The sequence below is a fragment of the Thalassophryne amazonica genome, chromosome 8 (assembly GCF_902500255.1).
Source record: "Thalassophryne amazonica chromosome 8, fThaAma1.1, whole genome shotgun sequence".
In the NCBI taxonomy this organism is placed as follows: domain Eukaryota; kingdom Metazoa; phylum Chordata; class Actinopteri; order Batrachoidiformes; family Batrachoididae; genus Thalassophryne; species Thalassophryne amazonica.
In genome coordinates, this window is record NC_047110.1 from 114,488,027 (window position 1) to 114,513,879 (window position 25,853).

The 25,853-nt window shown below is 40.8% G+C and overlaps 1 protein-coding gene across 1 annotated transcript in view; it reads left to right on the plus strand.

The window, feature by feature from the left end:
• Positions 1-209: 209 nt before the first annotated feature.
• The window catches only part of dldh (dihydrolipoamide dehydrogenase), a 30,064-nt gene continuing 4,420 nt past the window's right edge, over positions 210-25,853 (plus strand). Inside the window, exons 1-10 of the mRNA XM_034177317.1 lie at positions 210-345; positions 3,560-3,635; positions 4,194-4,273; positions 4,472-4,540; positions 6,138-6,207; positions 12,875-12,975; positions 13,050-13,193; positions 14,819-14,920; positions 15,245-15,435; positions 25,633-25,803. Of these exons, the coding sequence (XP_034033208.1) occupies positions 307-345; positions 3,560-3,635; positions 4,194-4,273; positions 4,472-4,540; positions 6,138-6,207; positions 12,875-12,975; positions 13,050-13,193; positions 14,819-14,920; positions 15,245-15,435; positions 25,633-25,803 (1,043 nt within the window). The 5' untranslated portion in view covers positions 210-306. The remainder of the gene's footprint in view (positions 346-3,559; positions 3,636-4,193; positions 4,274-4,471; positions 4,541-6,137; positions 6,208-12,874; positions 12,976-13,049; positions 13,194-14,818; positions 14,921-15,244; positions 15,436-25,632; positions 25,804-25,853) is intronic.

A 25,853-nucleotide genomic window follows, 5' to 3' on the forward strand; every position in this document is an offset into this window, starting at 1 on the left:
TGCCTATTTAAAATTCAAGTGGCCTGTCGTTTTTTTCTTTTTTTTTTTTTTTTTGTTTGTTTGCTTGTTTGTTTTTTCCCAAAAGAGTAATGTCTAAAGTGTATTTGTGCCAAATTTGGTGCTTGCCATTTGAAGGATTCTTTCACTTATCCACTACAGTAATGTGGATTTCCTAAATCTGAATCAAAACTGATCTGGGATCTGATTTCTCACGCGGTTTGGGTGTGTGACGTCACAGGTGGCCGTAGTGCGCCTGCGCAGTGTCCGGAGTCCTTGGCTGCTGTCGTTCTCTAGGTGACACACAACATGCAGAGCTGGACCGGATTATACCGCTGTGTCCTCACGGTAAAAACCTCACTTTAACGCCATTTGAAACCTTCTTCAAATCGTGCTGTTTTGATTTACTGCTGGTCCAGTTTGGCTGTTTTATTTCCTCCCGGATTTGCGGCCCGGTTCTGGATGGCTGTTAGCCGTCAGCTAACTCTCCAAACTTCTCTTCCTAAAATATAAAATTAGCTAATTTGGAGATTATTTTTCAAGTACGCGCTGAGTATAAGGACATATTCCTTCATTTTTCAAGCGGTACTATTTAATATTTTAAACTCGGCATAAATAAAACCTGGAGAACTCATTTAACTAAAATGAATCTTGTTTTATGTTTGTTTCACGGGTTGTTGGAACGTTTTGCTGCTAAAGTCTGTTTTGAGCTCAGGATAACTTGAATTTAAATATACAAGTACAAGTATTTAAATAGTAAAACTAGAGACGGTTAATAATGTAAATAACGCTGAAGTTCTTAGCATGTTAGCATGCTAAGCTACTTAGCAGCGTGTTTCTAAACTTTTAGGGAATAACCCTGTTGTGTCTGATGATTTGCGAACGTTCATACTGGTTATACGGTCGCAACGGATATTTGCGACCGTAATAACAGCATGAACGTCCGCAAATCATCAGACACAAGGGGGTTATCCTCATTCTAATCCAATTCCATCATTTGCACGCTTTATTTTTCTGTAGGTAATTTGGTCGGTGATGCTTACCGTGAGGCAGCATTGCTTCAGCAGCGGTCAGGGTGCAGAGTAATCACATGAAACAGTAATTCTGTATCAGAATCCACATCAATCATTTCGTATGGTAGCTTAAATTTACCCATTTCGGCGTTGTCATCGGTACACGACTTTCTCTCGCTCTCAGCTAATAGCTAGCCGCACGTGCGGCCGGTGTTCTGTCAAATTGTGCATCTCGCCACATAAATCGACAGTTCCGCATCCCGACAATACTGTGCATGCATGTACATAGGACCAGAAAGATATTCATCAGGAATGACATCCCGTCAAAACACCAGTCAGGGCGCGGAGTAATACGTCCAAATGTGAAATGGTCAAATATTTTGCCACCATTGCCCCAATATTATATGGTCTGAAATGTCACATGATTAACCAATCACATTTGCGGAAAAAATGTAATTGGATTAGAATTAGCTTTATTTGGGCGTTTACAGCACAAAATGTTAGTTAATGCTCAGTATGGGTTGGCGCGGAGACACGTCACTTCTGGCGAAGTGGCAAATCTGAAGGCGAGAATTCGTACTTCCACTACTGGCTGCTCGATGAAGACAAGCTTGGGCTGCATTCATTGTCTGTTGAAATCAGCTGGTTTTGTTTTGTCTCTAACTTGCTTCTAATGAACCATTGTAGATTAAATTAACTTTATTGACGAGTCTGACCCCTTTGAAAAGTGACCAAATTACATGTATTTGTACTGCGTTCGGTGACGTTTTCATCGGCCAAAAACGGCCACCAGAGGGTGCTCAGGTAAAGTCTGCGGCAACCCATAAGCCTTTTCACACTCTGGGTTGGTTCAAAGGTCGAGAGATTTAAAAACGTAAACAGATACTTGGTTGGTCATTGACAGCGTCAGACAACTGTCTAAATCCATAATAAACATAATTTTACAGATGCTTTTAGGAAGGAGTGAAAGTGCAGCTATTTACAGTATAAATATTATAAATAATTACCTTTGAGATTATGTCAAATGCTTTCTCCACCCTATGAAGCGCACAAGAAAAGCTCCTGGAGAAAACTCTGTGCTCCCGGAGCAATTAGAGATAATTATTTTATATAATGCAGCATCTAGCAGCACACAGCGTGGCATCCAGCAGGTCACATTGGCTTGGCAATTATGCGGCAGTGCCATCAAGTCATGCCTCTCTTATCAACCAGCCAGCCAGAGTCCAGTTCGGATATCGGGTTGGGGAATGATTTGCTGTTGTCATCTTTTAAAAGGGCAGTGTAATCTGTCGCTTTGCTCTGTTGTGATACAAATCAGTGCATTTTATCCTACCTGTGTTTATTAGTGACTACACACAAAGAAAACAAAGCTTGGCAAAGCATGGGGGAGATTTACAAATTCAGGTACAGGACGTGGCACTGGAATAAGTCTAAAGCTTTAAGTACTTGGGTGTCCGGTTTGACCCGCTTGTAAACTCGAAACAGGAATTTTGTCAATATTTTAATGGACGAGATGTGTTTGGACCAAAGAGACAAATGAGGGAAGCCACCAAAACATCAATAACATCTCTGAAGATGTTCCAAGCTCTGGGGCAGAAGAAGACTTTTTGCCAAAAGGCACATGGGAGAATTAAACCCAGATTATTAAAGATGTTTTTTCTTCATCAAACTCTTCCGTGTGTTCCTCTGTCCCATGAAGCTATGACTGATGAAGACAAAAGTCTCTCTAGTCACATCCAGGAGAGCTTTTCATACGATGGACATTTTTAATGATTTATTTGAGGTGTGTAACGCTTGAGAATGTGTTCTGAGCATCATTCCATGTAACAGTGGTTTACCACAGTATATTGTGCTTTGATGGACCTTTTTGACATTGCCGTGGGTACACATCAGCGACACCCACTTGTGTTTTCAACAGACTTTAAGGTAGTCCAGGTGTTCTCCTCATCTCCATCCCCAGGTCCTCCAGAAGAATCCCAAACTGTTCCTGAGCTAAGTGTTCTTGGTCCACTCTGAGGTCTCTGTTGTAGTTGCTAAATGTTTAGACAGAAACATCCACACGGAGTCCTAATAAGCTGCTCAGCCCAACCTCAGCTAGAAGTCCAAGCTTTGTCTTGTCTGTTTTGAACCCAGAGTTCCATACCTTTCCCTAAAATGACTCTGGAAACTCATTTTGGCTGCTTGTCTGCAGTCTCATTGTTTTGGTCTCTATATCGAGTTTACAAGGATTATGGTAAGGCAAAAATTGTACCATATGACTCAGTGTTTTATCATGACACAGTGAAGCAGCTCCTGCATGTCTCTCAGTCCACTAACTCAGCCGCAAATCTGTCACTGCTTTTTCTCTGGTCCACAAGCCCCTGGAGTTGAAGGTTTCCAGCGGAGTGCTGTGGCCTCAGATTTGAGCTGCTGGTTCTTCACAGTCTGCTGCAAACTGGAGGTCACGATCTGAAGAAGACATCAGAGCTGCATCAATCTACAAAAAGCACAAATGTCACGAGAGACCTTAGATTTTGTCTGAAGAATAACTTCTGTTTTGTGTGTGACAGCGGAGTCATCAGTTCACCTGTAAAGTTCACGGAGCTGCAGCGCTTTCTGTCAGAACATACGCCGACAAAGCAGCAAGTAAGAATCACTACCGCTGTGTAAGGTTTATCAGCCAGTCAGGTGAAAGGCTGTAATGAGCTTTAGACGGGGACACGCACAAATACGCATACAAGCATGGTCAGATAGCTCGGTTACACAAACAAGGTTCTGCTGTCTCATGTTTGTTAGTAACTATAATAAAAACTGTATCTCAGTCACACAAATCTTTCTCATAATATTCATGTATTTTGTGAGTCCAGCCCAAAATTAACAGCTACTTCAGCTCAAATCCAGCATTTATCGAGTCTCACTAACACACTGTAAACACGGTCTGTGCTGCTCTGTGTAATATGAAGTCAAACTGCTGCTCAGTCAGTTTAGATTTCTGATGTTTCAGAGAAATGTTAGTTGTGGAAATAATGAGAATATTTGAAATTATCTTGACAAGAAAAACAGCAGCTGGTTGACCTCAGTGAGGACCTTTGATTGCACTTAATCAGAGTCTCTGTTATCACTGTTGTCGTAAACCTGCTCTGACTGTCTCTTTGTTGTCGTAAACCTGCGCGTGCTGACTGTCTCTGTGTTGCCTCTGTGTAGTCGATGCAGATGTTACGGTGATTGGATCAGGTCCGGGTGGCTACGTTGCAGCCATCAAAGCTGCACAACTTGGCTTCAAGGTAATGTGACGTCACTGACCATCTGAAATGGTACATAAAAAAAAAAAAAAAAAAATTCACTTTGAATCTAGAAATATTTTAGCCCTTGCTAATGTATTTTTTTTTAACCACATGGAATATAATTTTTTAAATGTTTAATTTTGAATATTGCTTTTTAGTGTTCATGAACCACATTGATGCAGGTTTTTCCTCTGACAGACAGTATGTGTGGAGCAAGGAGCCACGCTTGGTGGGACGTGTCTGAATGTCGGCTGCATTCCTTCAAAGGTCATAATGTGATTTTTAAAATGTTCTCCAGGCAGGTCAAATGATAAGAAAACATTAAAACTGGCTATTTTGGAAATTTCAGTGAAGCTGAAAAGAGGATAGAGATGCATAAGAGTTGAAGAAGGTGCACACAGGTGGATTATGTCTTATGCAGAAGATGTAACCTGAAAGAAGTGGAAGACTGTAAGGTGGTGTCAGTGGAGAGTGTCGCTAGAGAGGATCAGATGTAGGATGGTTTTGGAGGTGAAGAAGAGGAAGAAAGTGAGAGATGAAGAAACGATCAGATTGTGTGAAATTCTGTGAGAAGGTGAGATACACATGGATTCTGTACAACTGGAAAACTACTAGATGTGGGAGACCATTAGGAAGGTGCTGGGTGTGACAATTAAGCAGTGGAAGGAAGATGAGGAGACTTGTTGGTGGAATGAAGAAGTTCAAGAAAGTGTAAGGAGAAAGAGGCTGATAAAAAACAATTGGGATGGTTGGAGAGATAACAAACCTAGACAGGTGTATAAGGAGATGTGAAATAAGCTGAAAAGAGAAGTGGTAAAGGCTAAGGAAAAGACCTACAGCAAAGTGTACAGGAAGGTACACTGGAAGGAATAAGAAAGGGACTTGTTCTGATTGGCCAGACAAAGGGATAGAGCTGGAAAGGATGTGGAGGAGGTTATAGTCATGAAGGATGTGGATGGTAATGTACTGACAAACGAGGGGCATGTGTTGAGGAGGAGGGAATATTTTGAGGAGCTGATAAATGAAGAATCTGCATCTGTTGAGGATGCTGCCTGGTCGTCTCCCTAGATGGTCTTCCAGTAACAGTCCAGCAGGGAGGAGACCCCAGGGAAGGCCCAGAACACACTGGAGAGATTATATTTCCCAGCTGGCTCAGGAACACCTGAGAATCCCCCACAGTGAGTTAGGGGACTTCCACTGGAGGCACAGAAATGTTTAGGAGAGATGGCAGTGGAGTTTCTGACCAATAATAAATAAATAATAAATAATAAAATCTTGGAAAGTGAGAAAATGTCTGAGGAGTGGAGAAGAAATGTACTTTTTCATAGTTTTAAGAACAAAGGGGATGTGTAGAACTGCAGTAACTACAGAGGCATAAAGCTGATCAGCCACAGCAGTGAGATGTGCAGGAGGAATGACAGATTCATTCAAGGTGGAGGTGGGATTATATTACATGAGATAAGGAGGACATGTGTGGAAAAGGATTTCAGGGTCTGAAGAAGGATAGAGAAGAGCCTTGAATGCATTTACCCCATGAGCACAGCCACAGTCTCCCAGTGACTAACTTTAGGTCTGGAGGCACTGCCTTTGTGGTCAAGGACAATGAAAAAACAATGAACCTGTTATTCTGCTTGTTTTTTGATACTGAGGAGAAGAGGGAGGACAAAGAGCTTTATGGATGTGCTGAGGGAGGACGGGGTCAGAGGCGTGATCTGCTGTGGCGCCCCCTAATGGGAGCAGCTAAAAGATGATTCATGTGATTTGAGTTCTTGAGCACTTGTTCGGTTTTGTATCTTCTCAGTCTGGCAGCATTTTACAATGATTAACTGGTAAAAATGGATTAATTTCTGTTTTCTATCTGCAGGCTCTGCTCAACAACTCCTACTTGTACCATCTCGCTCACGGCAAAGACTTTGAAAGCAGGGGCATTGAAAGTAAGATATGAACAGAATGTTTTAATTGGACTTGGACATTTTCTCTCTGTGACAGATGAGCCTATCTCACTACACATCCAGTATCCTGGACTTCATCCAAACATGTCCTCACAGAGGACATAAACTCAGCCAGCAACACTGCTTGTTTCTAAAAAAAAAAAAAACCCATAAAAAGTTAAGTTTCTAAATTTAGTAATGGTTCTTGCTGAGTTCAGGTCCAAAGGACTGAAGATGTGTCAATAATGAATAATTAGAAAACATTGGATTTCAAGATATTTGGTTTGGTTTCTTGGCACCACCTTTTTATGTGGATCTGCCCACAAATATAATGGTGACTGTTCCAGGACTCTGCATCTTCACAAAGTTTGGTTAAAATGGCATCAACCTCTGTACTGTACAAAGGTTTGAGAAAACTGAGAATTTTAAATAAAAAAGTTTTCTTCATCGGGGAGACAACAGGAGATTTCAGGCCCTGTCCACATGGAGACAAGTTGAGGCATATCTGCAAAAGTTTTGTATCGTATCGGCATTTTGTCCACACCGAACCGGCGTTTTTGGAGCCTGAAAATGCTCCTTTTTGAAAATGGTTCCCAGAATGGATACATCTCGAAACACCGCTTTTCCGTTGTCATGTGTACAACCAACACCCAACTTTTGTGGAGTGATGATTTCATCATCTTCTGTGTCTGTATTTAGCGTGCAAGCTTGGTATATGTACTACAGCGTTTTCAGTGGTTTTATGTGTACTCAGATATTTCTTGAAATGGTGCCGTATTTGCGGAACTCTTTTGGAAACTTCAAAGAAAAAGATCAGGGAACAGGGTTCTTTCCAGAATTTTTTTGTATAGCAGTGGTGTTGGGAACTATCACCGTGCGCACAACGCTTCCACTCGGGGTCCTATCCTATTTGTTTCCTGAAGCCCAAAGACAAAAATGAAAAACTTTTAGCTCTGTTTCTGGTCTGATTCTGTGCTGAATTGTTGAGTAGTTAAATTTATTTAACATGTTTGTGTTTCATTGACACACTGTATGTTAGGAATGTACAATAAACTTATTTGAAAGAAAACATATAGAGAAAGACAATTTAAAAAGTGGGAGATCCCAGACTTTTTTTACTCTTTTCCCTGTATAATTTTCAATTTGCAAAGTTTGAATTCCCAAGTCACAATATCACCAGGCTGGCAGCATTCACTTCAGAGTGTGAAATCTCACCTTATCCTTGTGATTCAGATTTTTTTCACCCCTCTATTTTGTCAAAAATAAATAAAAATAGAAAAACAAAAGGTCCAGCTTTCTTCCCAGAGTCAGCAGGTGCATATCTGGAAAACCTTATTACTCTACATTTTACTCTGCATTTGTTGGCATTTCCCAGCGTGTGATGCACATTTTAGAAAAAGCAGAAACATTGCGATGGCTGACACAGTGTAACTAACATTGCTTTGTCTGATAACGAAGCTTGTGAGCTTTCATTCGAACGTAAAGGTTTGGATTTACAGAGGCTGTACAAAGAGACAGAAGCGACACACTTCACCCCAAAACTCTTAATTTTGTCATATTTTGGTTTCTAACGTGTGGTGACGCTGCCATTTGTGTCGCTGGACACTGTTTTAGTCCTGCCGTGAGCGTGCACGCAGAATGTCTCCATGACGCTGTTTTTTTTGGTGGGGCAGATTTTGGAAATCACAAGTGGATGGCTGTTCAGGTTTTTTTTTTCTTCTTGGTGGACCTGGTAGGGTTTATTTCTATTTTACTTTGAGTGTTTGTCTTAACGTGAGGCTGTTCTGTAGCAGAGCAGCACGCACCACACTCATGCAGTGTGTGCACGCACAAAATTTTTGCACCGTGGAAAGTGGCTCCTTTTACCGTGACTGCATCAAAAATAACAGTTATCACTAAAAAAAAAAAAAAAAAGTCATCACACCACGACATCACACTTATGTAAACTTGTAATTAATCTGTGGTTCCGCAGCATTCAAGTGTGCGCTGAGATGTTTCCTCTAAGAAACGCTGTCGGAAACACTTGGAAATGTTACAGTCCCAAATCCAATGAAGTTGGGACGTTGTGTGAAATGTAAATAAAAACAGAATACAATGATTTGCAAATCTTCAACCTATATTCAGTTGAACCACCACAAAGAGAAGATATTTAATGTTCAAACTGATAAACTTTATTGTTTTTGTGCAAATATATGGATGCCTGCAACACGTTTCAAAAAAGCTGGGACGGGGGCAACAGTGTTCAAAGAACAGCTGTTTGGAGCATTCCACAGGTGAACAGGTTAATTGGAAACAGTCGAGTGTCATGATTGGGTATAAATGGAGCATCCCCAAAAGGGTCAGCCGTTCACAAGCAAAGATGGGGTGAGGATCACCACTTTGTAAACAGCTGCGTGAAAAAATAGTCCAACAGTTTAAGAACAATGTTTCTCAGCATTCAGTTGCAAGGAATTTAGGGATTCCATCATCTACAGTCCATAATATAATCAGAAGATTCAGAGAATCTGGAGAACTTTCTACATGTAAGCGGCAAGGCCGAAAACCAACAGCGTTACAAAAGTGTGGCTTCGTAGTAAAAGACTGCGGGTACTAGACTGGCCTGCCTGCAGTCCAGACCTGTCGCCCATTGAAAATGTGTGGCGCATTATGAAGCGCAAAAGACCCCGGACTGTTGAACAACTGAAGTCGTACATCAAGCAAGAATGGGAAAGAATTCCACCTACAAAGCTTCAACGATTAGTGCATGGGTTAAAGTTCTCCGTCACCACGAAGGATTTCCGTCATTTGGAAAATTTAACCACACATACGCGTGCGCACATGGTTTCATGAGTGTTTTGGGGCTAAAATATGATGCTCTCACTGTCAAAGCAACATCCCATTCTGCACTAATCAAAGAAGCAGCAATGCGGAGGAAGGGACTGTGTGAATTTTCCTTCCTCTCCGCTCTGTTTACTGCTTGCCATGAGCCACGGTCCTTCTCCTCCCTGTCTTTGTGAGAACATTGGCAGACACTCCCCAAGCTGTGCTTTGAACCAATGAAGCAATGATTTGACTCACTGCTTCGATGGTTTGTTGTATTATTTCACTTTATCTTAATTTTCCCCTGCTAAAACCCTAAAGAGCACATGTCTGTGAGTAATATTTACCTTTTTTACATTAAACCGGCCTGTTATGGTCTTCTAAAACAGTTGATAGATGTATTTTATAACTTAAAAACGGGACCGATGCTAACGCGTTAGCATGTCTATGGCGTTTTCAGTGTTAAAGTTAGCATTAAGTTGTTTGCATCTCAGCACAGTTTGTGTGCTTTTTCTGTATAATAAATAATTAATGGCTCAGCGTTTGTTGTCGTAAAAGAGTCAAATGTATTACGAATTGTAATTTTTTTATTTTTATTTATATAGTAATAATAATAGCAACAACAACAAAAGTAATAATAACTAATATTGCTACAATACAATTTTAGAGAAACAGACAAAAAGAACCTGATAAAACAAAACAGAAAAGGTAAAACCAACTAACAATGAACATAAATAAATAAATATAGAAATAAATAACTGTTTCCTGTGAACACCTAGTGACTCCACTTCATCCCTGTTTTAAGTTTAATGACAATTTGTTTCAGTCAAACCACATCTAAGCTGTGTTTTTACACAAGAAAAAAAATAAAATGCAGTAAACTGCACATTTGTGTCTTTTTTCATGAAAATAACTTATCAAAGATCACATATTACACTTTAGTCAGGCCTTTAAAATACTTTTGTGGACTGGCATCTAAAAATACTCATAACTGAGTGAAACCTGATAGAAATCTCTTTGCGGTGTGTCAGTGATGTATGTATGTGCAAAATAAAACAAAACACTACTCCAGGTACGTTTTTGATGAGAATATAACATCATAACTTTGTTACAAGCTCAAACGTTGATGTTGCGTGACAAAGCCCTTTTAATAATAGCTCACTTCAAGAAATAATGGCAAAACTCACATGTAAGTAAAAAAATTCATTCACCGCATTCACCTGACAGTTTGAAGTGAGTTTCTGTGGGAGATCCCCCAGTGAGTTTTATTTGTTTCAGAGGGCTTTATACCCATTAAAATTCACCAGAATATACAAAATTTGATTTGCTCTTTTCAAAAATTTCTGGAGGAGATCCCCCAGGCCCCCCATAATCAATACTATGTTTTTACTTAACAGTTTGAAGTGAGTTTTCTTTGTTTCAGAGGGCTTCATACTCATTAAAATTCACCAGAATATACAAAATTTGACTTGCTCTTTAAAAAAAAAAAATTCTGGGGGAGATTCCCCAGACCCTCCATAATCAGTACTTTGTTTTTACTTCACAGATTGAAGTGAGTTTTCTTTGTTTCAGAGGGCTTCATACCCATTAAAATTCACCAGAATATACAAAATTTGACTTGCTGTTTTAAAAAGAATTCTGGGGGAGATTCCCCAGACCCTCCATAATCAATACTTTGTTTTTACTTCACAGATTGAAGTGAGTTTTATTTGTTTCAGAGGGCTTTATACCCATTAAAATTCACCACAATATACAAAATTTGATTTGCTCTTTAAAAAAATTTCTGGGGGAGATCCCCCAGGCCCCCATAATCAATACTATGTTTTTACTTAACACTTTTAAGTGAGTTTTCTTTGTTTCAGAGGGCTTCATACCCATTAAAATTCACCAGAATATACAAAATTTGACTTGCTCTTTTAAAAAAAATTCTGGGGGAGATTCCCCAGACCCTCCATAATCAATACTTTGTTTTTATTTCACAGATTGAAGTGAGTTTTCTTTGTTTCAGAGGGCTTCATACCCATTAAAATTCACCAGAATATACAAAATTTGACTTGCTCTTTTAAAAAATTTCTGGGGGAGATCCCCCAGACCCGCCATAATCAATACTTTGTGTTTACTTCACAAATTGAAGTGAGTTTTATTTGTTTCAGAGGGCTTCATACCCATTAAAATTCACCACAATATACAAAATTTGACTTAAGGAGATTTCAGGCCCTGTCCACATGGAGACGATTTGAGGCATATCTGCAAAAGTTTTGTATCGTATCGGCATTTCGTCCACATGGAACCGGCGTTTTTGGAGTCCAAAAATGCTCCTTTTTGAAAATGGTTCCAAAATGGATAACAGATGGTTCCCAGATGGAATGTTTGTGTTTCATTGACACACAATCTTTAAAAAATGTTCTGGGGGGAGCACCCCCAGACCCCCCCAGAATCAAGACTATACCCCCCCCACCACCCTTTTATGTACCTTTATGTTCAAGTTTTGCATTCTTTTTATGCTTTGTCTGTCTCTCCTTAGATAGAGGCTATTTAGACTAGATTTGTATGCTGTATAATGTGTTTATTGTATTTATTGAGAAAAAAAGAGTGTGTGCCCCCACTACACCACATTTTAGGGAATTGCTGGCGTTCATTTTTGCCAAGAAAAAATTTCAGTCAGATGAAAATTTATTGCTTTAACCCATGAATTAGTGTCCTCAGTTCCCAAACGCTTATTGAGTGTTGTTAGAAGGAAAGGTGATGTAACACAGTGGTAAACATACCACTGTCCCAGCTTTTTTGAAATGTGTTGCAGACATCCATTTCAAAATGAGCAAATATTTGCACAAAAACAAAGTTTATCAGTTTGAACATTAAATATCTTGTCTTTGTGGTGTATTCAATTGAATATAGGTTGAAGAGGATTTGCAAATCATTGTATTCTGTTTTTATTTACATTTTACACAACGTTCCAACTTCACTAGAATTGGGGTTGTATGATTTCAGTGTGCCATGTCCTTTAAAACATAGTAGAATGGTAATAATGCACGCCGCTATCCAGCTCCAGAATCTCAGTACATGAAGAATTTTGAATTCCGTTTTGCTGTTTTCTTATGGTAAATGAACTGCATTTATACCGCACTTTTCCATCTGCATCAGACGCTCAAAGCGCTTTACACATCAATGCCTCACATTCACCCCCAAGTGAGGCTGCTACACACCGGGAGCAACTGGGGATTAAGGACCTTGCCCAAGGGCCCTTAGTGATTTTCCGCTCAGACTGGGATTTGAACTGAAGTTCCTCTGGTCTCAGGCCCAACGCTTAACCACTAGTGGTTAAAGTGGTGGTTTTCTTCATCAAAGTCTCCCTGTGCCCCATGCCTCCTCCCCAGACTGCGCGGTGATCGCATGCCCTGCACGGACTGTGGTCTCCCCAAGACGAAACAAAAAATGCAGAGATGGTCCTCTGATCATCTGGCTTCGTGTAATGCTTGCATTTTGTCATGGCTTGTGTCATCTGGATGTTTAACAGGATAAAATAAACAGCTGAAGTTGTTTATGTGAAATTTCCCTCAAAAGCCGGTTTGCACGCTGTTAGATTACCACCAAGTCTCCCACTAAAACATGAGATGACACCACACTATAGCGGCGCTAGATGGTAGTATAACGGCCTGGTGCTGTTGTTCCATTGTCTGGGGAGAACTCTGGGGAAAGTTCAGTTTCTGTATGGACAAGGCCTCAGAACGCCCCAAAATTTCCATTATAACCAAATGAAATTCAAATGAAATTCTTTTATTTTATTGACTCAAAGCTAAAGTCTGGTCTTAAAGCATTACTCAGACTTCAGTAGGTAAATCCATCTCACCTTTTCCTTTCTGCGTCTTAGTCTCTGGGCTCTCCTTGAACCTGGAGAAGATGATGGGTCAGAAAAGCGGGGCGGTCAAAGCGCTGACAGGGGGAATCGCACATCTCTTCAAACAGAACAAAGTAAACTTAACATCACACACTTCACCTTGATGGTTTCAGTGTCCACGTTCACGTTTTGACTTCACTCCTGTCAGGTGACCCATGTCCACGGGATTGGGAGGTTGACCGGAACGAACCAAGTGACGGCTACAGCGCCTGAAGGCAGCCAACAAGTCATCAACAGCAAAAACATCCTCCTCGCTACCGGCTCCGAGGTCACACCCTTCCCTGGGATCCAGGTACCCGTCCATGTTACGTCTTGACTAATCTGCTTTAGAAACACTAAAGAAAAATCTTGGAGTTGGGAAAAGATCATTTAAAAAAAAATGTCCGGGGAAGGAAAATGTGAACAACGCAAAAAAAAAAAAAAAATCACCCATTTAATTTTTTTGCCCATTTTCAATTTCAGTTTAGTTCATTTATAAAGTGCCAAATCACAACAAAGCTTCACACAAGTAAGGTCTAACCTTACGAACCCCTAGAGCAAGAACACAGGCGACAGTGGTAAGAAAAAACTTCCTGTGATGCCGTTGAGGAAGAGACCTCAAGCAGACCAGAGAGGTGACTCACCGCTTAGGCGATTCTAACAGTTACAAGGTTTTTACCACGCTGAAGAAACAGGAAACAGAAAAACCAGAATAGCATCAAAACAAAGTGCATTATTGAGATGAGCACACAGCCATTGCCAGGGGGTTGTCCAGCACCCTAGGATGTGGGGCCAACATCCATCCTTCATGTCATCATGTAGGAGGAGTACATTCCAAAAGCAGACTGCAGTGTGCTGAGTCAGTTTCAGCCAGGGCATCTCATGGTCAGTCCAGCTCCCTGCGGTGCACAGCTGTCAACCTTGCGCGATGTGACCAGTGCCTCGGATAGAGAGAAAAAGAGCAGAACCAGTTGGCCAGAAATAACTGCGCCTAAGGTATGTGTTCACCAGCAAAATCGACACGGAAGCAGAGAGATTACTACGGTGATCACCAACAGCTGAGCTTCACTAACAGACCCACAATTTAGATGAAGCAAGGCCGAGGCCTGTTCTATTGCTAATGAGATGAGTTAAAGGGATAGGAAGCATAGTTCAATACTATGCCACTATGGAACTCTTTTGGCCAGTATGAGCCTTTTACAAACATATCGGTATTTGTCATTTTTCAGACATGAAAACTGTTTTTTTTTTTTACAGAATAAGCAACACAGAAAACACTTTGGCTGTTGGAAATTGTGTAATTATGTGGTTTGCCCAACAGAGGGTGCATTGTTTACAATGCAGTATGGCTCTTGGTCACATTAGCTACTACAGGTAGAGGTGAAGTGACCAGCTGCCATTCATTTTCAGTCAGGGTAGATGTTTCATAGAGACATGAGATGAGTGGTGTTTACGAGTCCAGCTAGGTGGACGTGTGCAGGTCTCTCACTGGCCCCGGTACTCACCCCAGGAACCTCTTCTTCCTCATCAAGCCTCCAGTGAATGGATGACCGGTTCTGACACCTGAACCACAGTCACACTTTATGTAGAGACTTTTCTCAAGTTGTATTTCGGAAGTTACGTTTTCATTTTTTCAGGTTGTCCCCCCGTGTATCGAACTTAAAATCAATGTTGTTGTGTTTTTTTTTTGTTTTTTTTTTTTTTTTTTATAAATTTATGTCCATCAAAATATGCAGATTTAGAAACTTAATTTGAAGCAGGATTAACACATTCATCATATGAGGGTGCAGGCTGGTGTGGTTCCCTTTGGGGTGTGATGGTGCGAGTCCAAGGACCGGATCAGACGTCTTTGGGTTGAATGTTGTCCGTGTGAGGTTACGGGTTTGTAGAGATGAGCTTTTACCCTGATGGGGTGATTTCATCTTCTTTCTGCCACAGATTGATGAGGAGACTGTGGTGTCGTCCACCGGAGCTCTGTCCCTGAAGAAGGTTCCAGAGGAGTTGATTGTGATCGGTGCCGGAGTGATTGGAGTGGAGCTGGTTAGTGTAATTTCAGTCAGATTCAGTGATTGATTGCTGAAATCAAACCAGGTTGACCTGTAAAGTTTTTTGAAAGCATGGCACTGCTCCCTCGTCTCTTAACTGCAGCAGCACGTCGGCCCAGATAGCGTTGGACTGAGTCTGTTTTTTGTTAACACTGTCAGAAAGAATTCTCCAACATCCTTTCAATCTGAAATACAGTTTCTGAGTATGAGTAAACTGAATGTTTTCTGCTCACGTCTGCAGCGCTGAAAACTCACAGAAGCAGCTACAGTCTGGATCACTTGATTCTAGAAGGCATCTGTTTGTCTTTTCATCCTGCAGGGGTCAGTGTGGCAGCGGTTGGGCTCAAAGGTCACAGCGGTGGAGTTCCTGAGCCATGTGGGTGGCATGGGCATCGACATGGAGATCTCTAAAAACTTCCAGCGCATCCTGCAGAAACAGGGTCTGAAGTTCAAACTCAGCACTAAAGTTCTGGGAGCCACCAAGAGACCTGATGGGAAGATTGATGTGGAGTGAGTGAAAAGCCAGGAGACATTTTCATTTGTTTAAACGGGGAGAAATGTTCAACAAGTTAGCTATTTAGCGAACGTTCCCCTCACAGTGAAGCTGTTCTTAACTGATTTCTTGACTAGCTTCAGATAATTTACAGTAGTGTTCAGAATAATAGTAATGCTATGTGACTAAAAAGATTAATCCAGGTTTTGAGTATATTTCTTATTGTTACATGGGAAACAAGGTACCAGTAGATTCAGTAGATTCTCACAAATCCAACAAGACCAAGCATTCATGATATGCACACGCTTAAGGCTATAAAATTGGGTTATTAGTAAAAAAAAAAAAAAGTAGAAAAGGGGGTGTTCACAATAATAATAGCATCTTCTGTTAACGCTACAAACTCAAAACTATTATGTTCAAACTGCTTTTTTTAGCAATCCTGTGAATCACTAAACTAGTATTTAGTTGTATAACCACAGTTTTTCATGATTTCTTCACATCTGTGAGGCATTAATTTTGTTGGTTTGGAACCAAGATTTTGCTGGTTTACTAGTGTGCTTGGGGTCATTGTCTTGTTGAAACACCCATTTCAAGGGCATGTCCTCTTCAGCATAAGGCAACATGACCTCTTCAAGTATTTTGACATATCCAAACTGATCCATGATACCTGGTATGCTGATATATAGGCCCAACACCATAGTAGGAGAAACATGCCCATATCATGATGCTTGCACCACCATGCTTCACTGTCTTCACTGTGAACTGTGGCTTGAATTCAGAGTTTGGGGGTCGTCTCACAAACTGTCTGCGGCCCTTGGACCCAAAAAGAACAATTTTACTCTCATCAGTCCACAAAATATTCCTCCATTTCTCTTTAGGCCAGTTGATGTGTTCTTTGGCAAATTGTAACCTCTTCTGCACGTCTTTTATTTAACAGAGGGACTTTGCGGGGGATTCTTGCAAATAAATTAGCTTCACACAGGTGTCTTCTAACTGTCACAGCACTTACAGCTAACTCCAGACTGTCTTTGATCATCCTGGAGCTGATCAATGGGTGAGCCTTTGCCATTCTGGTTATTCTTCTATCCATTTTGATGGTTGTTTTCCGTTTTCTTCCATGCGTCTCTGGTTTTTTTTTTGTCCATTTTAAAGCATTGGAGATCATTGTAGATGAACAGCCTATAATTTTTTGCACCTGCGTATAAGTTTTCCCCTCATCAATCAACTTTTTAATCAAACTACACTGTTCTTCTGAACAATGTCTTGAACGTCCAATTTTCCTCAGGCTTTCAAAGAGAAAAGCATGTTCAACAGGTGCTGTTGGGTTGCTGTTGGGACCAGGAAGCAGAGTTGTAGTCTTACACACCTCTCTGCAGCTTCTCTCCCCCTGCCATCCCCTCATTACCCCATCCCCGTAGAGACGGTGCCTGCTCCCAGACCACCAATAACCAGTAAAAATCTATTTAAGCATAAAAATTCAAAAAGAAAAAATAATATAGCACCTTCAACTGCACCACAGACTAAAACAGTTAAATGTGGTTTATTAAATATTAGGTCTCTCTCTTCTAAGTCCCTGTTAGTAAATGATATAATAATTGATCAACATATTGATTTATTCTGCCTTACAGAAACCTGGTTACAGCAGGATGAATATGTTAGTTTAAATGAGTCAACACCCCCGAGTCACACTAACTGCCAGAATGCTCGAAGCATGGGCCAAGGGGGAGGATTAGCAGCAAACTTCCACTCCAATCAATCAATCAATCAATTTTTTTATATAGCGCCAAATCACAACAAACAGTTGCCCCAAGGCGTTTTATATTGTAAGGCAAGGCCATACAATAATTATGTAAAACCCCAACGGTCAAAACGACCCCCTGTGAGCAAGCACTTGGCTACAGTGGGAAGGAAAAACTCCCTTTTAACAGGAAGAAACCTCCAGCAGAACCAGGCTCAGGGAGGGGCAGTCTTCTGCTGGGACTGGTTGGGGCTGAGGGAGAGAACCAGGAAAAAGACATGCTGTGGAGGGGAGCAGAGATCGATCACTAATGATTAAATGCAGAGTGGTGCATACAGAGCAAAAAGAGAAAGAAACAGTGCATCATGGGAACCCCCCAGCAGTCTACGTCTATAGCAGCATAACTAAGGGATGGTTCAGGGTCACCTGATCCAGCCCTAACTATAAGCTTTAGCAAAAAGGAAAGTTTTAAGCCTAATCTTAAAAGTAGAGAGGGTGTCTGTCTCCCTGATCTGAATTGGGAGCTGGTTCCACAGGAGAGGAGCCTGAAAGCTGAAGGCTCTGCCTCCCATTCTACTCTTACAAACCCTAGGAACTACAAGTAAGCCTGCAGTCTGAGAGCGAAGCGCTCTATTGGGGTGATATGGTACTATGAGGTACCTAAGATAAGATGGGACCTGATTATTCAAAACCTTATAAGTAAGAAGAAGAATTTTAAATTCTATTCTAGAATTAACAGGAAGCCAATGAAGAGAGGCCAATATGGGTGAGATATGCTCTCTCCTTCTAGTCCCCGTCAGTACTCTAGCTGCAGCATTTTGAATTAACTGAAGGCTTTTCTGGGAACTTTTAGGACAACCTGATAATAATGAATTACAATAGTCCAGCCTAGAGGAAATAAATGCATGAATTAGTTTTTCAGCATCACTCTGAGACAAGACCTTTCTGATTTTAGAGAGATTGCGTAAATGCAAAAAAGCAGTCCTACATATTTGTTTAATATGCGCTTTGAATGACATATCCTGATCAAAAATGACTCCAAGATTTCTCACAGTATTACTAGAGGTCAGGGTAATGCCATCCAGAGTAAGGATCTGGTTAGACACCATGTTTCTAAGATTTGTGGGGCCAAGTACAATAACTTCAGTTTTATCTGAGTTTAAAAGCAGGAAATTAGAGGTCATCCATGTCTTTATGTCTGTAAGACAATCCTGCAGTTTAGCTAATTGGTGTGTGTCCTCTGGCTTCATGGATAGATAAAGCTGGGTATCATCTGCATAACAATGAAAATTTAAGCAATACCGTCTAATAATACTGCCTAAGGGAAGCATGTATAAAGTGAATAAAATTGGTCCTAGCACAGAACCTTGTGGAACTCCATAATTAACTTTTGTCTGTGAAGAAGATTCCCCATTTACATGAACAAATTGTAATCTATTAGACAAATATGATTCAAACCACCGCAGCGCAGTGCCTTTAATACCTATGGCATGCTCTAATCTCTGTAATAAAATTTTATGGTCAACAGTATCAAAAGCAGCACTGAGGTCTAACAGAACAAGCACAGAGATGAGTCCACTGTCCGAGGCCATAAGAAGATCATTTGTAACCTTCACTAATGCTGTTTCTGTACTATGATGAATTCTAAAACCTGACTGAAACTCTTCAAATAGACCATTCCTCTGCAGATGATCAGTTAGCTGTTTTACAACTACCCTTTCAAGAATTTTTGAGAGAAAAGGAAGGTTGGAGATTGGCCTATAATTAGCTAAGATAGCTGGGTCAAGTGATGGCTTTTTAAGTAATGGTTTAATTACTGCCACCTTAAAAGCCTGTGGTACATAGCCAACTAACAAAGATAGATTGATCATATTTAAGATCGAAGCATTAAATAATGGTAGGGCTTCCTTGTGCAGCCTGGTAGGAATGGGGTCTAATAGACATGTTGATGGTTTGGATGAAGTAACTAATGAAAATAACTCAGACAGAACAATCGGAGAGAAAGAGTCTAACCAAATACCGGCATCACTGAAAGCAGCCAAAGATAACGATACGTCTTTGGGATGGTTATGAGTAATTTTTTCTCTAATAGTTAAAATTTTGTTAGCAAAGAAAGTCATGAAGTCATTACTAGTTAAAGTTAATGGAATACTCAGCTCAATAGAGCTCTGACTCTTTGTCAGCCTGGCTACAGTGCTGAAAAGAAACCTGGGGTTGTTCTTATTTTCTTCAATTAGTGATGAGTAGAAAGATGTCCTAGCTTTACGGAGGGCTTTTTTATAGAGCAACAGACTCTTTTTCCAGGCTAAGTGAAGATCTTCTAAATTAGTGAGACGCCATTTCCTCTCCAACTTACGGGTTATCTGCTTTAAGCTACGAGTTTGTGAGTTATACCACGGAGTCAGGCACTTCTGATTTAAAGCTCTATTAGAGAAAACATTTTTCATAACCATCCCAAAGACATATCTTTATGTTCGGCTGCTTTCAGTAATGCTGGTATTGGGTTAGACTCTTTCTCTCCGATTGTTCCGTCTGAGTTTCTTTCATTAGTCACTTCCTCCAAACCATCAACAGGTCTATTAGACCCCATTCCTACCAGGCTGCTCAAGGAAGCCCTACCATTAATTAATGCTTCGATCTTAAATATGATCAATCTATCTTTATTAGTTGGCTATGTACCACAGGCTTTTAAGGTGGCAGTAATTAAACCATTACTTAAAAAGCCATCACTTGACCCAGCTATCTTAGCTAATTATAGGCCAATCTCCAACCTTCCTTTTCTCTCAGAAATTCTTGAAAGGGTAGTTGTAAAACAGCCAACTGATCATCTGCAGAGGAATTGTCTATTTGAAGAGTTTCAGTCAGGTTTCAGAATTCATCATAGTACAGAAACAGCATTAGTGAAGGTTACAAATGATCTTCTTATGGCCTCAGACAGTGGAGTCATCTCTGTGCTCGTCCTGTTAGACCTCAGTGCAGCTTTTGATACTGTTGACCATAAAATTTTATTACAGAGATTAGAGCATGCCATAGGTATTAAAGGCATTGCGCTGCAGTGGTTTGAATCATATTTATCTAATAGATTACAATTTGTTCATGTAAATGGGGAGTCTTCTTCACAGACTAAGGTTAATTATGGAGTTCCACAAGGTTCTGTGCTAGGACCGATTTTATTTACTTTATACATGCTTCCCTTAGGCAGTATTATTAGAAAGCATTGCTTAAATTTTCATTGTTACGCAGATGATACCCAGCTTTATCTATCCATGAAGCCAGAGGACACACACCAAATAGCTAAACTGTAGGATTGTCTTTCAGACATAAAGATATGGATGACCTCTAATTTCCTGCTTTTAAATTCAGATAAAACTGAAGTTATTGTACTTGGCCCCACAAATCTTAGAAACATGGCGTCTAACCAGATCCTTACTCTGGATGGCATTACCCTGACCTCTAGTAATACTGTGAGAAATCTTGGAGTCATTTTTGATCAGGATATGTCATTCAATGCGCATATTAAACAAATATGTAGGACTGCTTTTTGCATTTGCGCAATATCTCTAAAATTAGAAAGCTCTTGTCTCAGAGTGATGCTGAAAAGCTAATTCATGCATTTATTTCCTCTAGGCTGGACTGTTGTAATTCATTATTATCAGGTTGTCCTAAAAGTTCCCTGAAAAGCCTTCAGTTAATTCAAAATGCTGCAGCTAGAGTACTGACGGGGACTAGAAGGAGAGAGCATATTTCACCCATATTGGCCTCTCTTCATTGGCTTCCTGTTAATTCTAGAATAGAATTTAAAATTCTTCTTCTTACTTATAAGGTTTTGAATAATCAGGTCCCATCTTATCTTAGGGACCTCATAGTACCATATCACCCCAATAGAGCGCTTTGCTCTCAGACTGCAGGCTTACTTGTAGTTCCTAGGGTTTGTAAGAGTAGAATGGGAGGCAGAGCCTTCAGCTTTCAGGCTCCTCTCCTGTGGAACCAGCTCCTAGTTCGGATTAGGGAGACAGACACCCTCTCTACTTTTAAGATTAGGCTTAAAACTTTACTTTTTGCTAAAGCTTATAGTTAGGGTTGGATCAGTTGACCCTGAACCATCCCTTAGTTATGCTGTTATAGACTTAGACTGCTGGGGCGTTCCCATGATGCACCCAGTGTTTGTTTTTATTCACCTCTTTTTGCTCTGTATGCACCACTCTGCATTTAAGCATTAGTGATTGATCTCTGCTCCCCTCCACAGCATGTCTTTTTCCTGGTTCTCTCCCTCAGCCCCAACCAGTCCCAGCAGAAGACTGCCCCTCCCTGAGCCTGGTTCTGCTGGAGGTTTCTTCCTGTTAAAAGGGAGTTTTTCCTTCCCACTGTCGCCAAGTGCTTGCTCGCAGGGGGTCTTTTTTTACCGTTGGGGTTTTTTTGTAATTATTGTATGGCTTTGCCTTACAATATAAAGCGCCTTGGGGCAACTGTTTGTTGTGATTTGGTGCTATATAAATAAAATTGATTTGATTTGATCGTTACTGAGCTTTTAAAATGCTTATCGCATTGCGTTCTTTTTTTTATGACATCATGCAAGTTTTATAAGTCCGGACACTGATCTGTGTGTTAGAGATACAAATCAGTTTCCTCGGATCCGCGGAGTTTCGAGGAGAGTAAATGCCACTCCAAGCCTGGCTGTTATGACAGTTGTCGTAAAGCGGGACTGGTTGGTTGCTGCGGTGACACTGTGGCTCCTGTGCGAAGCTTAGCTAAACGTAGCATGTGGACATCGCAAACTTTTAGAACTTTCAAGTTTTTAAAAGAAGAACTTTGCAGCATGTCTGTGTCACGGAGCGACATCAGACAGAGCGAAGATAGCGAGAAAGACGGTTTGAAAAAGTCTGATAAGGACAAGAATCCGTGGAATTGTTGCTGGCTTCATCAACACACCTGAAAGATAAACAGGAAAAGCGAACTGGTAAGAATTTTTTTTCTCTCTCTGGAAAATAAACATTGTGCCGTTAATTTCAGAGAAGATTATGTGCCTTTTTTTCCTTTCATTAATCTATTCTTTCTTTCATTGAAAAAAAAGGCTGTGGCTTCGAATTAATTTAGGCTACATGAATTTACACAACAATGTAAATTAGTTTTTATTAATGTAGACTTTTCTCATGGGACAGAAGACACTGTGGCTTTGAGTGGATTTACAGGAATTTACACAATGTGTGGCTTTTTGTTATAAGGTATTGATATTTTACCCTGATTTTTAGAATATTCTACAAGCTTTAGCTGTGGTTGACATGGTTTAACAGTCTTTTCAGTCTTCATGAATTTCATGCAGTTTAATTGTTCAGAGTTAATGCATAATTTGGTTTACAATTAAAAGGAAAATCATACCAGGTCCTACTTCCACGTCGTTTTCTGTTATTTCAACATCATCATTGATGGTTCAAATGAAAGGTTGAATCCAGGATCATTTAAATATCCACACATTTTTTTTTTAATTTGTTCTTCCAGGAGATGTTAAAAATGTGTCAGTAGATGAGAATTTAATTTGGTTTCTGGGGTCTGGCGCCCCCCCAGACCCCCTGCGAATTTTCCTCAGATTTCACAATTTTCATTTCACAGCCCTGCTACTTTTTTTTTTTTTTACTAATAGCCCAGTTTCATAGCCTTAAGAGTGTGCATATCATGAATGCTTGGTCTTGTTGGATTTGTGAGAATCTACTGAATCTACTGGTACCTTGTTTCCCATGTAACAAAAAGAAATATACTCAAAACCTGGATTAATCTTTTTAGTAACATAGCACTACTATTATTCTGAACACTACTGTAGATAAAAATGGAAATGGGGCATATTTCTCATTTTACCCTTCAAGGGAGTCTGCAGGATTCCACTCCTGTGGATACAGAGGAGGACGTTGGCATTCTTCAAGTCACTAAACCTCAGATGATTCAACATCTTATGAGACCATTTGTTCTTTACTAGTTAGAATAGAATACTGTCTTTACTGTCATTATATTAAATGGTAAATGAGCAGCGGCTCGTTGGCATGTGCCCCTCCCATATTGCTACAAAACAAGACACACGTGACACATTTCTCTACACACGTGAACAGGCAACAATAAAAACAATAATAAAAAAGATGTTAGAATTTAGAATAAATAGATAGGTAAAATAAATCCCTAATCAGAAGACCTGATTAGGGCCCCCCCCCTTTTGTTTTCTGTTTCTTCTGTTTGTAAACAAATTCTTGTAAAACTTTCTAAAAACCTTGTAACTGTTAGAATGGTCTAAGCAGTGGGTCACCCCTCTGAGTCTGGTCTGCCTGAGGTTTCTTCTTCATTGTCACCAGAGGGAGCTTTCCTTACCACTGTCTCCTGTGTTCTTGCTCAGGGGGGTTGGTAAGGTTAGACCTTATTCTTGTGAAGTGCCTTGAGGAAGCTTTGTTGTGATTTGGTGCTATATAAATAAAGTAAAATTTTAATTTAAATTGAATTGAAATTAGTGTATGGTGAATAAAAAGTTCTCACCCTCAGCCAGAACCAAGCCTCTGTCCAATCTGCTGTCACAGGTGAGTTTTTTTTAGGATCAGATGGTGGAAGCTGAAGGAGGAAGACTGTTGTGTGAAATTTAGCGAGCAGGTGAGAGAAGCACTAGTTGGAGGGGAAGCAATTTTGGACAACTGGAAAAGTACTGCAGATGTGGTGAGGGAGACAGCTAGGACAGTACTAGGTATGACATCTGGACAGTGGAAGGAAGACAAGGAGACTTGGTGGTGTAATGAAGAGGTCCAGGAAAGCATAAGGAGAAAAAGGTTGGCGAAAAAGTTTTGGGATAGTCGGAGAGATGAAGAAAGTAGACAGGAGTACAAAGAGATGCGGCGTAAAGTGAGAAGAGAAGTGGCAAAAGCAAAGGAAAAGGCATATTGCGAGCTGTACAAGAAGTTGAATAGTAAGGAAGGAGAAAAGGACTTGTACCGATTGGCCAGACAAAGGGACAGAGCTGGAAAGGATGTGCAGCAGGTTAGGGTGGTAAAAGATGCACATGGTAATGTGCTGACAAGTGAGGAGTGTGTGCTGAGAAGGTGGAGGGAATATTTTGAAGAGTTGATGAATAAAGAAAATGAGCGAGAGAAAAGGCTGGATGATGTGGTGAGAGTAAATCAGGAAGTAAAAGAGATTAGCAAGGAAGAAGTGAGGGCTGCTATGAAGAGGATGAAGAGTGGAAAGGCAGTTGGTCCAGATGACATTCCAATGGAGGCATGGAAATGTCTAGGAGAGATGGCAATAGAGTTTCTAACCAGATTGTTTAATAAAATCTTGGAAAGTGAGAGGATGCCTGAAGAGTGGAGATGAAGTGTGCTGGTTCCTATTTTCAAGAACAAGGGTGATGTGCAGAGCTGCAGTAACTACAGAGGCATAAAGCTGATCAGCCACAGCATGAAGTTATGGGAAAGAGTAGTAGAAGCTAGGCTTAGAAAACAGGTGAAGATCTGTGAGCAGCAATATGGTTTCATGCCAAGAAAGAGCACTACAGATGCAATGTTTGCTCTGAGAATACTGTTGGAAAAGTACAGAGAAGGACAGAAAAAGTCAGAGGGGCGAGATTGAGATGGTTTGGACATGTGCAGAGGAGGGACCCAGGGTATATAGGGAGAACGATGCTGAGGATGGAGCCACCAGGCAGGAGGAGAAGAGGGAGACCAAAGAAGAGGTTCATGGATGTGCTGAGAGAGGACATGCAGGTGGTTGGTGTGACAGAGGAAGATACAGAGGACAGGGTGAGATGGAAACGATTGATCTGCTGTGGCGACCCCTAACGGGAACAGCCAAAAGATGAAGAAGAAGAAGAAGAAGATTGTGAAAATAATCCTTCCATCCCATTTGCCTGAATAAGTACTGCAGTGATGTCATGGCAGTTTAAAAAAAAAAATGTTCAGGGATTTTTCAGCTTCAAAACATTTAGAGCTGGTGCACAAAAAGCAATTCCACTCCGAACAAAGACGCTGAGTGCAGTGTGTTTTTGTTTTTTAACCCTGGAGGTGGCTCCTTGCAGCCAGAACAAAGTGCCATGTGGACACTGGGTCTTCATGGAAGGAAACACCACATGCTCAATTACACAAGCAACCAGCTGACAAATATCTGACCACATGTTGTCCCTGATCCTCACCAAGTGTTTACTGATGATGACTAACCTTCTAAGTGAATCCACCTTCTGTTTTGCCAACCAACATGGCAGCATAGGTGCTGAAGGTCATGTGAGTTTATTTGTGAAACAGCCGCGCCAACTAAATGGCAAACATCGATTTAAAAAAAAAAAAACGTCAGTGTAAAGACGACGCTCTGGTGACCCTGGTTAAAATCTGAGTGGCACTTAAACCTCTCAGACTGAATCTTTGTCGATTCTGTTGTGTATTTGTGTGTCCATCAAATATCTAATAACCTGCTGAAAACAGGAAGTTGAGCTGGCATCGAATGTGTCTTTGTGTTTCAGAGTGGAGGTGGCATCCGGAGGGAAGAATGAGACTCTGGCGTGCGATGTGCTGCTGGTCTGTATCGGCAGAAGACCTTATACAGAGAAGCTCGGCCTGGAGGCCGTGGGCATTGAGCTGGACAACAGAGGCCGCATCCCCATCAACAACCGCTTTCAGACCAAAGTACCAAGGTATCCCTGAGCCGCCAGGCAGCGCCGCCTGTCAGTGTTTGTCCTGTTTG